Below are 15,989 nucleotides of genomic sequence, written 5' to 3' on the forward strand. Positions count from 1 at the left end.
AATATGCTTTATGCTACATATGCCATGTAACATCTCTCTAAAGGTTATGATCTACTGAATCTATTCATCCTATTTGTATGCATGTATCATTTTTGTATTCAAAGTTATGAATATTGGATGTGTACTTCCTTGATTTTTAGTAGTCTTAGTAAAGCATTTGGTCAGCTTCTTTAGAAAGGAATTTGCAATTTAAGTGCCCAATCAAGAAGCACTTAACTGTCAATGGATCTTGGAAGGCTCCAATTCACATCAGAAGTCTACATGAGGACATTCAAGGTAGCATGTGAATTGTGGCTGCTACCTGTAAGTTCTGAGTCATGCATGGACATGTGACTTGCCCATGTGACTCCAAAACTCCATCTTGTAGCTGGGATTCTACACAGGGGGAGGGAGGGGTATCCACCCACAAGAGAAAGTCTATTTAAACCCCTGGGAGATCCCTCCATTTTGTCTTCAGCTGGCTCAAAAGATATCCTTTGGGGGTGGAGAGGCTACCGGAAAGAAACTGGAACGAAGGACAGTAACCACAGGGGGTGAGAGTGATTGCTGGACCCAGACTAGAGGGAGACTAGTTTGTAAAAAGAAGCTTACTGGAACTCCTCTGAGGGTGAGGTTTTTTCTGTATTCAGTTTTCTTACTGTATTAAGCATAGACTTGCGGGTTTATTTTATTTGGTAATTCACTTTGTTCTGTCTGTTACTACTTGGAACCACTTAAATCCTACTTTCTGAATTTAATAAAATCATTTTTTAAATATTAAATTAACCCAGAGTGTGTATTAATACGGGGAGGAGCGGGAGAGGGAGGGCAAACAGCTGTGCATCTCTCTATCAGTGTTATAGAGGGCGAACAATTTATGAGTTTATCCTGTATAAGCTTTATACAGGGTAAAAAGCTTTATTTGGGGTTTGACCCCATTGGGAGTTGGGCATCTGAGTGTTAAAGACAGAGACTTCTTAAGTTGCTTTCAATTAAGCCTGCAGCTGTTAGGGGATGTGGCTCAGACCTGGATCTGGGTTTGCAGCAGGCTAGCGGGTCTGGCTCAAACCAGGCAGGGCACTGAAGTCCCAAGCTGTCAGGGCAGGAAAGCAGGGGCAGAAGTAGTCTTGGGACTGCCAAGGGGGTTTCTGTGATCCAACCCATCACAGGAACCAGAATACTAGAAAGGTGCATAATTGGATGGAAAACCATTCCCAGGGAGTAGTTCTTAGCGGCTCACAATCAAGCTGGAAAGGAAAGGCATATCTAGTGGGGTTCTGCAGGGATCAGTTCAGGGTTTGGCTCTGTTCAATATCTTCACCAATGATTTAGATAATGGCAGAGAGAATACACTTATAAAATTTGCGGATGATAAGCTGGGAGGCACTGCAAGTGCCTTGGAGGATAGGATTAAAATTCAAAATGATCTGTACATACTGGAGAAATGGCCTGAAACAAACAGAATGAAATTGGACAAATGCAAAGTACTCCACTTAGGAAGGAACAATCAATTACACACATACACACAATGGGAAATGACTGAGTAGGAAGGGAGTACTGCAGAAAGGGATCTGGGGGTTATACTGGATCACAAGCTAAATGAGAGTCCAAAGTATTACAAAAAAACCTCATCACCATTCTTGGATGTATTGGCAGGAGTGTTGTAAGCAAGACACAAAAAGTAATTCTTCCACTCTACTCCATGCCAATAAGGCTTCAACTAGAGCATTTTGTCCAGTTCTGGGCACCGTATTTCAGGAAAGATTTGGACAAACTGGAGAAAGCTCAGAGGAGAGAAGAGGATATAAACTGGCCATCAGCAATTTCAAGCTTGAAATTAGGCGAAGGTTTCTAATCATCAGGGAACTGAAGTTCTGGAATAGCCTTCCTAGGGGAGCAGTGGAGGCAAAAAAAAAAAAATAACTGGTTTCAAGATTGAGCTTGATAAGTTTATAGAGGGGATGGTATGATGAGACTGCCTACAATAGCATGTAACTTATCTACAACTGCTAGCAGTAAATCTCTCCAACAGCCAGCGATGGGGAGGGCTCTGAATTACTACAGATAATTCTTTCCCAGGTGGGTGGGGCAGGTTCTGTGGCTGGCAGAGTAGATCGGGGTCTCAAACACGCGACCCGCGGAGTTATTTGCTGCGGCCCGCCAAGCTCCCTGCGGCCCGCCCCCCTCCCCTGAGTTATTTCCTGCGGCCGCCAAGCTCCCCTCCCCCGCAGTGCACCACATCCCTGCTCCTCTGCCTACCTCCAGGTGCTTCCCGCCACCAAACAGCTGTTTGGCAGCGATTAGCACTTTCCAGGAGGGAGGGGAGAGGAGCGGGGACCCGTACGCCCAGGGGAGGAGGCGGAAAAGAGGCGGGGATTTGGGGAAGGGGTTGGAATAGGGGCAGGGAGGGGGTGGGAAGAAGCGGGGTAGGGCCTCATGGAAGTGGTGGAGTGGGGGCGCGGCTGGGGCAGCAGTGGGAGGGGTGTCAGTGATGCAGCCCTCGTGCCAAATGTACTAGTTCTCATGTGGCCCTTGTGGTGATTTGAGTTTGGAGATCCCTGGACTAGATGATCATGATGATCCTTTCTGACAAAGTCTATGAGAGCAACAAAAACGATTAAAGGTTTAGAAAACATGACCTATAGACTGAACTTTGAAAATTGGGTTTGTTTAGTCTAAAGAGAAGAGAAGAGAAGACGGGGGGGGGGGGGGGGGAGGAGGAGAGAAAAGCGATATGATAACAGTTTTCAAGTACAAAAGAGATTGTCACAAGGAGGAGGGAGAAAAATTGCTCTCTTTAACCTCTGAGGATAGGAGAAGCAGCTTAGATTGCAGCAAGGGCAGATTAGATTGGACATTAGGAAAAACTTCCTGTCAGGATAATTAAGCACTGGAATACATTGCCTAGGGAGGTTGTGGAATCTCTGTCATTGGAAATTTTTAAGAGCAGATTAGACAAACACCTGTCAGGGATGGTCTAGATCAGTGGTTCTCAACCTATTTACCATTGTGGGCCACATATGTGGCTCGCTGTGTGTTATGTAAGCCACATCCATACTAGATATATTATACATACACACACACACACACCCCCGTATGGCCCTGAGGATGTAACGTAGGCTGCAGCTGTGTGCTGACTGTGGGCCACTTGTGGCCCACAGGTTGAGAACCACTGGTCTAGATAATACTTAATCCTACCTTGAGTGCAGAGGACTAGACTAAAAGACCTCTCAAGGTACATTTCAGTTCTACAATACTATGATCTACCTATTAGAGCATATTTTTAATTTTACCTGCACATTTTTATAAACTTTTTTCTTCAAGAAAGCTATGCTTTTATATATTCTCTAGTCATTTCAATATTTAAATAGTTCTATTTACGTTGGTTTAATTACTTTGGAAAGTACATTTTAATACTTTGATAATTAATCACCGAACTTTGAATTCTGCTCCCAAAACATAACTATGAAAACAGTATCTTCTTACTAAATGTATTTGAAAATTTGGTACATGGGGAGCAAAGGGAGACATGCACACTATTTTATGCACATCATAAAATATGCATACTAACAGTGTTCTTGCACACTAAATTTGGTCATTAAAGTAAAAAGATGATCTGGAATATATATATGGGACCAGGTTTTCAAATGTTTACACTTTTTATTTGTTAGCACTACAGTGTTAATATAGTTATGCCAGAGAGCCTGTATTTTTTTTCCAATCTAATGAATCAACTGAAACATTAACTAAGTTTGAAATAAAAGGACAAATTCTGCAAATAGCTTTTATAGGTAAAACTCCCACTAAAGATAAGTATCAGGGGGTAGCTGTGATAGTCTGTATCCACAAAAACAAGTGGCTGGCTCATTACAAAAGCAGCTTTGCCTCTCCTGGAATTGACACCTCCTCATCTATTATTGAGAGTGGACTACATCCACCCTGATCAAATTGGCCCTGTCAACACTGGTTCTCCACTTGTGAGGTAACTCCCTTCTCTTCATGAGTCAGTATATTTATGCCTGCATCTGTAATTTTCACTCCATACATCTGAAGTAATGGGGTTTTTACCCACGAAAGCTTATGCTCAAATAAATCTGTTAGTCTTTAAGGTGCCACCGGACTCCTTGTTGTTTTCACTAAAGATAAGGCTGTCTGTGCAGAATGGAAGGCAGACTTTGGCCAGCGGAACCTTTATTGCGAGCAATAATACAGATCTGAGGTTGAATTTGCAGGACTGACAATTTTAAAACAATTCTTACTTGTAAATTAAGCAAGTTGAACCTAGAAGACACACAACATAGAGCCTCTCAATGCTGTTTTAAATACCTTAATTTGATCAAATAGTCAAAAAGTATACGGCTTCTTAAACAAGCATAATGTGATCAGATACAGTATGTGTGCACTTGCGTATATAAAAACATTAAACATGAGAAGCGTGTATATTTGTTTACACATCTTCTAAATAAGAGCAGTGGGCTCACTGCCTTTAAAAAAAGTACTAGTAAAACAAAATGAGTATTTAAAAATATAGTGTTGTGTAAATTATGTTTGAAGCCCCTTTCAGAATGTTCATGTAAAAATATTTAAATGTATTACAAAGTAGTTTGAGTAATCTCCCTTATTTCCTCTCAAACAAAATCTGACACTCCGATGGAAAAAAAAATATCCCCTGACCTTCTGAAGTGTGCAGAGTTTTGAATTTACAGCTTTCGCTAAATGCACATTAGCAGCTACAGTGCAATATACTGTATGTATATTCTTGAATGAATTACATCTGGGAAATCATCATTCAGGTGCATTTACAGCCAAAACTACCAAATTCAAGAGCAAATCAAGATTAAGAGAGACAGTTACCTGTTGGCTGTATTCCAGTCGCCTCCTTAGTTTTTCCCTGTCTCTTTATACGTTAGGGGAAGAAAAAGTTTAAATCAAAATATAATTCACTGTAAAAATCAATTTCTAGCTTAAAACAAATACAATACTCTTCACCTTTCAAAGATGAAAAGAATGGACAATGGTTTTCACTAACATTCTGAATTACTGAATATAATTTAAGCATGAAGGCTGTTAGGAGTTAAAATTAGCATAACCTCAATTACTTGTCAGATTTGACCACTGTAAATAATCCCTTTTAAGCTAACCCTTTTCATCTGTACTCAAAACAGTAGCCTTCCTGAACTGTCAATTAAGGTCCTGTTCATGCTCAAAATTACTACTGTGTTGGGGCAGTTGGTTACACCCAACTGTATGTGTAGGGTAGAACAGGGATCCTCAGTTTATGTAGCCTGCATTACACCTTAGAGTGTCATCTTCCCATGCATTGTGTGGACCACCTTTCCCACCCCCCAATTAAGAATTATGCAACATCCCTGAGCCAATGGCAGCAATTGCTCTAATAATATTAACTTACGAGAGTATTTACATTAATACATATTTAGCTGTCAATTTAGCAGCTGGAAAGGAGGAAGAGCATCATGTGATCAGCAGTCAAACACAAAAATCACACTAGTGGTCCACAGAACAATTTGAGAATTTCTGCATCAGTCCATGCTAAAAGGAGATATATATATAAAAATATAACATGACATTTGTAACACTGTTCCCTTACAATGGTTTGGTCTGCTCTTTTAGGGCACAAACCATGCTGTAACTTAGTAATATCCCCAAAACAGTGGGTAAATTAAAAACTTAAAGATGTTTTACTTCTCATATTTCTATTCTATAATAGGTACACATCTTTTTACACAAGTCTTTGGTACTCACTTTTTCTTACAAGTTTTCTCATATGTCGGATGTATTAGGTCATCATCTTCGGGTTCTTCTGGTACGCCGCAATTCCTGATTAAGAGTAGTGAGACAAATGGTGCTCTAATCAACTGAGAAAAGTAAAACATGCAATAGCATCTAGATATTCCTCCAGATCCCACTTTACCTGAATTGTGGATCAGGATTCAACGAACAGTACCACTTCTCTGGCAAGCGATCTATTCCATCTGGAAGCTTCCGCCACTTCAGACATGAATCACATTGAACCCATGTCTGATCAGGTCGTTTTCTGTACAGAAACATTAAAACATTCATATGAAAATGTTCCCCCCCTCCCCCACTCCTGCGCAATATCATGTAGGAGTAGAGAAAAGAGAAACTAACATGTATGTATTTTAGTAGGCCTTTACATTATAGCTTTAGAGGCATCTTACTTACTGTAGATCCTCTACTGGCAAATCTAGAGGATATTCTTCATTTTTCTTTGCTTTCATTTCATTCCAGTAATCATTAAGTTTTTCTCCCAGTGCTGCTATTGTAAGTCTAGCAAAGAAATAGTGCCTCATGAGAAACATTTTGTAAAATATTTATTAGCCAGGCAAACATTTACAGATTGCATAGAAAAGTTAGTGTGATTATAGCAGAAAGTTATTCAAATAAAAAAACCCGTAATTTTAAACTAAAGCGCTGGACTTGTGTGAAGTCTTACATGTCAATAACTTAGGGCTTGTCTACACTACCTGCCGGATCGGTAGGCTGCAATCGTTCCAGCAGAGGTCAATTTATCACGTCTAGCATAGATGCAATAATCGACCGCTGAGTGCTCTCCCATCAACTCCGGTACTCCACCACAACGAGGAGCGCAAGCAGAGCTGATGAGAGAGCATCAGCTGTCGACTTACGCACTGAAGACACCGCGGTAAGTAAATCTAAGAAGGTAGACTTCAGCTACACTATTCACATAGCTGAAGTTGCGTATCTTAGATTGACCCCACACAGTAGCGTGGACAAGCCCTTAGTGATACTTTTCTGGCTTTGATTTGGGCAAACTGTGCGTTCAAATAGTGGACAAGTCTTTGCACTAGTAGTGAAAATAAAGGTTTCAAACCCAATTTACAAATGACCTTCAGAGAAGAAATAAAATTAGAATTGAGTAACCTGATGGTCTGTGGGAATGAGTCTCTGGTTTAGGTATGAGGGATTCTGGGCAAACAGTGGTGGTGAAAGTTTAGCCCAAATTATAGTCTGTAGAAATAGCAGCAGTTGAACAAAATAGCCTTTGATTCGAAAGAATGGTGAAAGATTAGGCAATACAGCTATTAAAAAATAATTTAAGTAGTCCATTTGGTAGTCCTATTAATACTTATTCATGAATATTAGTCCTTTCAGTCCTTTTCTTTTTTGTATATTGATTCATTTACATATTAACTATGATATTAACAAAGATTCTAAAGAATAAAGAGTATGTGGAATTCTAAGGCCCTGAATACTGGTCCTTGACCTATAAGTAACCCTATTAATTAATTCTATGCATTAGGATGTATCTAATAATCTGTGGTGCTTCCATGTCTATAAAACTCCAAATATTCATGGAAACCATTCCTTTTAAAAAAAAGTTATAATATAATGCTTACATAAGCATTACATATAAAATGGATTGATGAGGGATGATTGTTACAGCAGATGTTTCCTATTGGGGAATCAACAGGGAAGAATGCTTATGGGGGGAAGAACTCCCTGAGAGATATTATCTTGAAAAATGTTGGTCCTCAGCTGTAAAAAATTATGCCTTCACATAAATCAGGAAAACTAAGAATGTACAGATATTAAAGGAAATCCCATCAGAACATAAGATGGCATCAGAACATAGTTCTGGGAGGGTATTTTTGGCAAAGAGGGGTCATGGGCTAAAATCCCTATATAATAACAGAAGTTTTGGAACTTTGGTGGGATGCATAGTTTCATTCCCCACCTGTAACAGTGAAGAAGAGACACAGCGTCAGATCTTTACCTAACACCTAGGGTAGTAATTATCTATTCTTTCTGTAGAGTGCTGTATTAATCTCTGATTGAACATCAATTCCAATTGAGCCTGTTATTCGATAGTCTTGGACAGTCATTAAGTCAGACATGCAAAAGTCCTCAGCAAGATCACAACAAACTTAGAAGAGGAAGAGAAGTTTTGAGATTGGATTTAAAGATTTTAAGTCAGAAAAACAAAGAGCAAATGAATGTTCCAAAGAGAGGTCTAGAAAGAACACATATGTAGACAGCCACAAAAAAAGCGAATCATAAACATGAAGGAAGCAAGCAAACGGGAAGGCAGGAGTAAGTAGCATAGCAAAATGTATAAGAAGCCAGTGAATTGAAGAGGCAAAGACATGGAAATAAGCAAGGCGGAGCAAAAGTTATAGTACATGAATTAAGTAGGATGGTTTTGGACCAAATGAACAAAGGATTCTACAAGACCAAACATGATCTGTAAAAATGAAAATACTTGTCTAATGGGAAATACAGACAAGACTAGTGGGAACAATTATGGGTATACAAGAAAGAGGCAATAAAGGAAGAGCAGAGTTGACATCATAACCAAAGTCAACAGAGCTCCTACAAGCAGACAGGTTTTCAGGAGCATATTCAGTTGCAGGGTTGAAGCCTAAGGGAGGACAAGGAAAGCAGACTTCATAGGGTGATTGGAGCAGATGTACAAAAGCTAGGTGTCTTTGGAAAGGTGGTGGGGGGAAGGGCAGGTAAGATATCACTAATGTTCATATAAAATTGTACTTGTGTATTACATTTATTTCAATATTTTTCACTAAATATTTACCATTCACCTCAGTTAACTGAATTATTTCTCAAGTCTCCCAAACTCTCTTCAAATGAGAGAAAATATATACACCTCCACTGTTTAATAAATACAATAAGCACAATTTTAGATAAAAGTTGAGAACGCTACTGCCATTGTACATAAGGGTTACCCGAATCTCTGTTCCCAGTCTGGTCTCTCTGAATGCAACCCCCTCATGTGTTAGGCCTTGTCCCTTTACTTACCTTATGGTGTGTTCCTCTATATTATATATAGTTTGTCTATATTATATATTAGAGATTGCATACATCCCATTAACGGGTATTATCAGCACAGTTTGTTAACATAACTTCCCAACACTTTTTGTATATGTAAACTGAATACATCATGCTCTCCCCACAATTCTGTTCACAAGAGCACAACGTTTTGCAAAGCTGTAGTCAGCCTTGCCATTAGAAAATAGGAAGCCTGTTAAGCTAAAATACAAAGAGTGGTGGGTCCTAGCACAGATTGGGATGTACCTCTACACTCAACTGGGGTTGGAAAGTACTAGCCAAATCAGAAATAAGAAAATAATAGAACAAAACGAATTAAAGAACTGTTACAAACCAATGGATTGGATTTTAGTGATGTGTTACAAAGCTTTGCAACTTGTAAAATCATACTACAAGTATTATTATCTGATAAGCCAGAGGTAGGCAAACTATGGCCCGCGGGACACATCCGGCCCGCTGGACCCTCCTGCCCAGACCCTAAGCCCCTGGCCTGGGAGACTCACCTCTGGCCCCTCTCTCGCTGTTCCCCCTCCCCCACAGCCTCAGCTTACTACACTGCTGGCACAGCGAGCTCCTAGGGCAGAACGGTTGCAGAGCCCAGCCTGACCTGGTGCTCTGTGCTGTGTGGTAAGGGGGCAGGGAGCAGGGCGGGTTGGACAGAGGGCAGGGGAGTTCAAGAGGGTGGCCAGGGGGGTAGATAGGGGTCGGGGTGGTTAGAGGGCAGGGAACAGGGTGGTTGAATGGGGGCAGGGGTTCCGTGGGTGGTCAGAAGACAAAGGAGGGGTGGTTGGATGGGGCAGGAGTCGGGGGGTGGGGGGAGGGGAGTGTGCCATCGGGGAACAGGGAGGTGCGCTGTCAGGGGATGAGAAACAGGGGGTGGGGGGGAGGAGGACACGGATAGGGAGTGGGGGCTGGGCCACGCCCCCCTCCCCTAACCAGCCCTCCATACAATTTTCGAAACCCGATGCAGCCCTCAGGCCAAAAAGTTTGCCTCCTCCTGTGATAAGCTATCTTAGCAGCACATTTTCTGTGCAAGAACTGCTTCCCAGAAAGAAGGCACATATGTCTCCTTCCCATACGGCTTTGTGTTTAAACAATAAATTTGGGTAAGTTTGGTTATTTGGTACCTTGAACATTTAAGAACAAATCGTGAGTATAATCAAACGATTGTCTACTTTTTGTCAACAGGTGGGATTCTGCAATTCTCCCATTCTTGAGACCAGGCCCTGGGCTACAGTATACTGTGGATCAATTGTACTTAACAGGTCCAAGTGAGTTCAGGTACCTGTACTTCCCTTAAAGTAACCTAAGCAGGCCTAACTTCTTCAGATACCCTCAGAAGGATCCGGGAGTTTAGTCTGGTTCCCCTAAACAGCTATCCTCCCTCTTGAAAGAGTGTTCTTTTTGAGTTTAGATCCCATTGATCAAAAGCCTTTTTCTGTCCTGGAATTGTCAAACACTTGACTAGTTTCGAGACAAGTGGCTTATTTTGAGTCATTCTTTCCCTTCCTGCTTGTTCTCCATCCACCCACACATTATACTAAACCACTGTATTCATACAAAACATCCCAATCAGGTCAACATGCACTATTCATAAACTATTACAGAGCAGCTCCAAATCCCAGTTTGTTACCACAACCCTAACCGACTGAGAAATCTGAGCTGCTTACTTTATGGTTCATCTGCCAAATCTAAGATTTAACAGAATTTCCAGTCTCGTGACCTATCCAGTTCCTTCGGTTACAGGTGATTGATATTGCTCAGCCTACCAGAGAAACAGGAAAGCTGTATCTCCGAATTTTAAAAAGGAGGAGTCAACCTTTATTATTAAAAAATGGACAAATTACTAATTTACAGCTTTAACTAGAGCATTAATTTTGAGACTCCTTAAATATACTCTCCAGTAAGCCAATTACTTAATTATCTTTGCATGTAAAAAACAAGGAAAAATAGCAACTCCAAAGTATCTTCAGATGTAGATGACAATATATAAAACTTTTCTTGCAGATATTAGTATTAAAGAACACACAATTTACTTGGCAATTATTTGTTGTTTCTATTTCCCACCTCACTTTTCCCTCAAATACACATTCAGCATTTTAAATACTCCACTGGTTAGCATATGAATTCAGCTTTTCAGCCAGTTAACTCTATCCATAGAAAGATGCATTTAAAGAGAGAAGCATGTAGGTGTTTGAAAGATAAAGTAACTTTTTAAAACAGAATTAACTATCTTTGTTTTCAATTTGGTAGCTATTACTGTCCAAAGTGGTGGTAGTATTTCATGACAATTTCAGATTACAAAGTACTTATGCAATACTTAGGGGAAAAAAACCTGACATTTTATAGCTAAGAAAATAGCATGCTATGAAAAGTATTTAATGCACCTACTGTAAACCCATTTTATAATATGTCTAGATAAAATACATATATTCACCTGTATTCATTGGTATAATCAAAATCTTGTTTATTATGAGTTGGTTTTAGGAAGTTACATTCTATAACCCCAACTACACCAACACCCATGTTGTTTGCCTGTAAAAGATTAATATAGAAATTAGAAAAAGATGCCAACTTTTATACTGAAACATTCCTATCTACAAAGAGAAAACAATTGATAGTTTGGATTTTACAAAATATATTCAATTTAGCAACACGTTTGTTGGAAAAGTTTACAAGCCTCTTGAGCTGAAATTACAAAATTAAATTTTGACATGTAGTTCCTCTTGGGGAAAAAAAATGGAATTGTCTTGTATTTTGTACCTATCATGGGTGAAAACATATCCAATGTGGATAAAGGAAGGCTTTAAAATAGGTCCAGAGTGGGCAGGTGACAAAAGCTCATAGGTAAGCATAAAAAACCCATGTTAACAGAGGGCTAGAAATTCGGAGGAAGGGAGGAAGACATGCAAAATGACAATAGGGTCACAGGAGCAACAAGAGGGAAATCAGTGGGGGAATCTGCTCAACATCTCAGATGTCTATACACAAATGCAAGGAGTATGGGGAATAATTAGTACATAAGCTAAACTATCACAAAGACTTGGGATAAATCTTATGACTGGACTATTGGTATAGAGGGGTATAATCTGTTCAAGAAGGACAGGCAGGTGATGTAGCATTATACATCAAGAATATATACGCTTGTTCTGAGGTCCAGAAGGTGGTGAGAGGCAGACAGGTTTAAAGTTTCTCAGTAAAGATAACCCAAGGAAAAATAAGGGTAGCATCATGGTATGGGTATATTATAGCCCATCAAATCAGGAGGAAGAAGTGGATGAGGCACTTCTAAAACAAAACAAATATCAAAAACACATCTGGTACTAATGGGGAGACGTGAACAACCCAAACATCTGTTGGAAAAGTAATACAGGCAAAGCAAAAAATGTCCAATAAGTTCTTGGAAATGTATCAGGGACAAATTTTGTTTCAGAAAGTGGAGGAAGTAACTATGGGGACAATCATTTTCGACCTGATTCTGACCAATAGGGAGAAATTGATTGTGAATCTGAAGGCAGAAAGCAATTTGGGTGAAAGTGACCATGAAACGCTGATTTCATCATTCTAAAGAAAGGAAGGAGCAAAGGCAGCAGAATAAGGACATAAAAAGGTAAGGGAAAATTCCAACTTCAAAGGATCTTTGATGTAGACAACAATATATAAAACTTCTCTTTCAGATATTACTATTATAGAATACTCAGTAGCTAATAACTTAACTTGGCAATTATTTGTTGTTTCTATTTCTCACCTCACACCTCCCTCAAATACATATTCAGCATTTTAAAATACTCCATTGGTTAGCAAAAAAGCAAACACACACACTCCAAGAACTCATAGGTAAAGTCCAATGGGAAGAAAATCTAAGGGAAAAATTAGTTCAGGACAGCAGGCAGTTCCCTCAAGGTGACAATATTAAAGGCATAACTGCAAACTATTCTATCTTTCCTTCGGAAGAGGCCAAAAAGGCTCCATCAGGAGCTCTTTAAAGACCTGAAAATCAAAAAGGAATTCTACAAAACGCGGAAACATGGTCAAATAGATAAGGAGGAGTACTAAAGAACAGCATAAGTACGTAGAAACAAAAATCAGAAAGGGCAAGGCACAAAATGAGTTACACCTGGCAAGGCACATAAAAGGGAATAAGAGGAGGTTCTTTAAATCCCTTAGGACCAAGAGAAAGACTATGAAAAGTGTGGGTCCTCTACTTAGCGGAGAAGGAGAGCTAATAACTGATGACATCAACAGAGCTAAGGTGCTTAATGCCTATTGTGTTGCAGTCTTCATTAAAAAGGTTAATGACCACCAGATACTCAACACAATTAATATCGACACCCAGTGGGAAGGAATGCAAACGAAAATAGAAAGAGAACAGGTTAACAAATATTTAGATAAGTTAGATGTATTTCAAGTCAGCAGGGCCTGCTGAAATTCATGCTAGAGTACTTAAGCTACCAGCTGAAGCCATCTCAGAGCTCTTAGCAATTATCTCTGAGAACTCCTGGAGGACAGGAGAGGTCCCAGAAGCCTGGAGAAGGACAAATGTAGTACCTATTTTTAAAAAAGGGAAACCAAAGAGGACCTGGAGAATTATAGACCTGTCAGCATAACTTCAATACCTGCAGAGATACTGGAGCAATTATTAAAACAGTCAATTTGTAAGCACTTGAAGGAGAACAGGGTTATATGGAAGAGTCAGCATGGATTTGCCAGAACAAATCATGCTAAACTGACTTAAATTTCCTTCTTTGATAGGACTACTGACCTAGTGGATGGAGGAACACAGTAGACATGATATACCTTGATTTCAGTAAAGCCTTTGACACAGTTCCACATGACATTCTCATAAGCAAAGCAGGGAAATGTGGTCTAGATGAAATTACTGTAAGGTGGGCGCAAAACTGGTTGAAAGACTGTACCCAAATGTTATCCAGTTTGCTGTCAAATTAGGAGGGAATAATTACTGGGATCCCAAAGGGGTCAGTCCTAGGTCTGGTACTATTCAATATTTTCATTAATGACTTGGATAATAGAGTAGAGGGTATGCTTATAAAATCAGCAGACACCACCAAGCTGGAGTGGGTTGTAAGTACGTTGGAGGACAGGTTTAAAATTCAAAATGAGCTTGACAAATTGAAGAATTGATCTGAATTCAACAAGATGAAATTCAATAAAGACAAGTACAAAGTACTGCATTTAGGAAGAAAAAAAATCAAACCACAACTACAAAACGGGGACTATCTAGGTAGTAGTACTGCTGAAAAGGATCTTAGGGTTACAGTGGACCACAAACTGAGTTGACAATGTGATGCAGCTGCAAAAAAGGTAAATATGATTCTGGGGTGTATTAACAGGACTGTTGCATGCAAGACACAGGAGGTAATTATCCCACTCTACTCGGCACTGGTGAGGCCCCAACTGGAGTAATGTGTCAAATTCTGAGCACCATACTTTGGAAAAGATGTGGACAAATTGGGAAGAGTCCACAAGAGAGCAACAAAAAAAATGATAAAAAGGTTTAGAAAACCTGACCTATAAGGAAAGGCTAAAAAACTGGGCATGTTTAGTCATGAGAAAGGGGGCGGGGAAGGGGAAGAGAAGAGAAAGGAAGGGGCCAGACCTGAGAGAGTCTTCAATTATGTTAAGTGCTGTTATAAAAAGAGGACAGTGATCAATTGTTCTCCATGTCCACTGAAGGTAGGACAAATAGTAATGGGCTTAATCTGCAGCAAGAGAGATAGGAAAAGCTTTCTAACTACAAAAGGAAGTTACACAGTGGAATAGCCTTTCAAGGAGTCCCCATCATTGGAAGCTTTTAAAAACAAGTTGGACAAACACCTGTCAGGGATGGTCTAGGTTTACTTGGTCCTGGCACAGCATAGGGGGCTGGACTTGATGACTTTGAGGTCCCTTCCAGCACTAAATTTCTATGATTCTATAAGGACAATGGACTTTTTTAAAAAAAAAAAAAAAAAAAAAAGGGGGAGGGGGGATATTTTAAACACACTATGAGAACTGGTAGGTAACATCCCCCAGGAAGAAAATCTAAGGGCTAAAAGAGAACTGGCAGTTTCTCAAGAAGATCATATTAAAGGCACAACTTCAAGCTATCCTAGTATGCAGGAAAGAGGACTATAGTAAGGGGTCAACATGGCTCCATCAGGAACTCTTGAATCATCTGAAAAAATCAAAAAAGAATCCTACAAAAAAGTGGGAACTTTGTGGTATTCTTTTGTACTTAGCAATTCATCAAGCATATAGGGAGAAAATCAGAAACGCTAAGAGACAAAATGCATTACACCTAGCGAGAGGTATAGAAGGCTAAGAGGTTCTTTAAATACATTAAGAGAAAGACCAAGGAAAGTGTAGGTCCTCTACTTGGCAGAGAAGGCTGAGATGCCTATTTTGCTTCAACCTTCACTAAAAAGGTTGATACAACACAACTAATATTAACAAGGGGTACGAATACAAGCCAACACAGGGAAAGAACAAGTTAATGAATATTTAGATATGTTAGATGTATTCAAGTCAGAGGGCTTTATGAAATTCATCCGAAGGGTACTTAAGTTACTAGCTGAAGCAATCTCTGAATCATTAACAATTATCTTCAAGATCACATGGAGGGTGGGATCACATGGAGGGAGGGTAATCGCCAACATGGATTTATCAAGAACTAATCATGTCAAACCAACTTAATTTCCTTCTTTGACAGGGTTGTTAGCCTCGTGGATTGGGGAAGGGAGGGGGGGAAGAGTAGTAGATGCGATATCACTTGATTTTATTAAGGCTTTTGACACAGTCCCATATGACCATTCTCGCAAGCTAACTAGGAAAATGGGATCTACATGAAATTACTGTAAGGTGGGCGCAGAAGTGGTTGAAAGACCATACTCAATGAGTAGTTATCAGTGGTCCTCTGTCAGATGGGAAGGAGATATCTAGTAGTGTCCTACAAGTGTCAGTCTTGGGTCTGGTCCAATTCAATTTTTCATTAATGACTTGGATAATGGAGTGGACAGTATGCTTATAAAACAATCATGACAGCAAGCTAGGAGGGTTTGTAAGCACTCTGGAGGACAGGATTAGAATTCAAAATTACCATAACAAATTGGAGAATTGGTCTGAAATCACACAAGACGACATTCAATAAAGACAAGTGCAAAGTA

General features: G+C 39.8%; 1 protein-coding gene across 5 annotated transcripts in view; it reads right to left on the reverse strand.

Annotated features, from left to right (window-relative positions):
* MORC3 (MORC family CW-type zinc finger 3) overlaps positions 1-15,989 on the reverse strand; it is a 63,409-nt gene that overhangs the window by 15,380 nt on the left and 32,040 nt on the right. For all 5 annotated transcript variants that reach the window (XM_073361161.1, XM_073361170.1, XM_073361150.1 and 2 more), the window contains 5 exons: positions 11,264-11,361; positions 6,184-6,288; positions 5,912-6,034; positions 5,743-5,817; positions 4,834-4,876 (listed from right to left, as the gene is read on the reverse strand). In XM_073361161.1, coding sequence (XP_073217262.1) covers positions 4,834-4,876; positions 5,743-5,817; positions 5,912-6,034; positions 6,184-6,288; positions 11,264-11,361 — 444 coding nt within the window. The remainder of the gene's footprint in view (positions 1-4,833; positions 4,877-5,742; positions 5,818-5,911; positions 6,035-6,183; positions 6,289-11,263; positions 11,362-15,989) is intronic.

The sequence above is a fragment of the Lepidochelys kempii genome, chromosome 1, assembly GCF_965140265.1.
Source record: "Lepidochelys kempii isolate rLepKem1 chromosome 1, rLepKem1.hap2, whole genome shotgun sequence".
In the NCBI taxonomy this organism is placed as follows: domain Eukaryota; kingdom Metazoa; phylum Chordata; order Testudines; family Cheloniidae; genus Lepidochelys; species Lepidochelys kempii.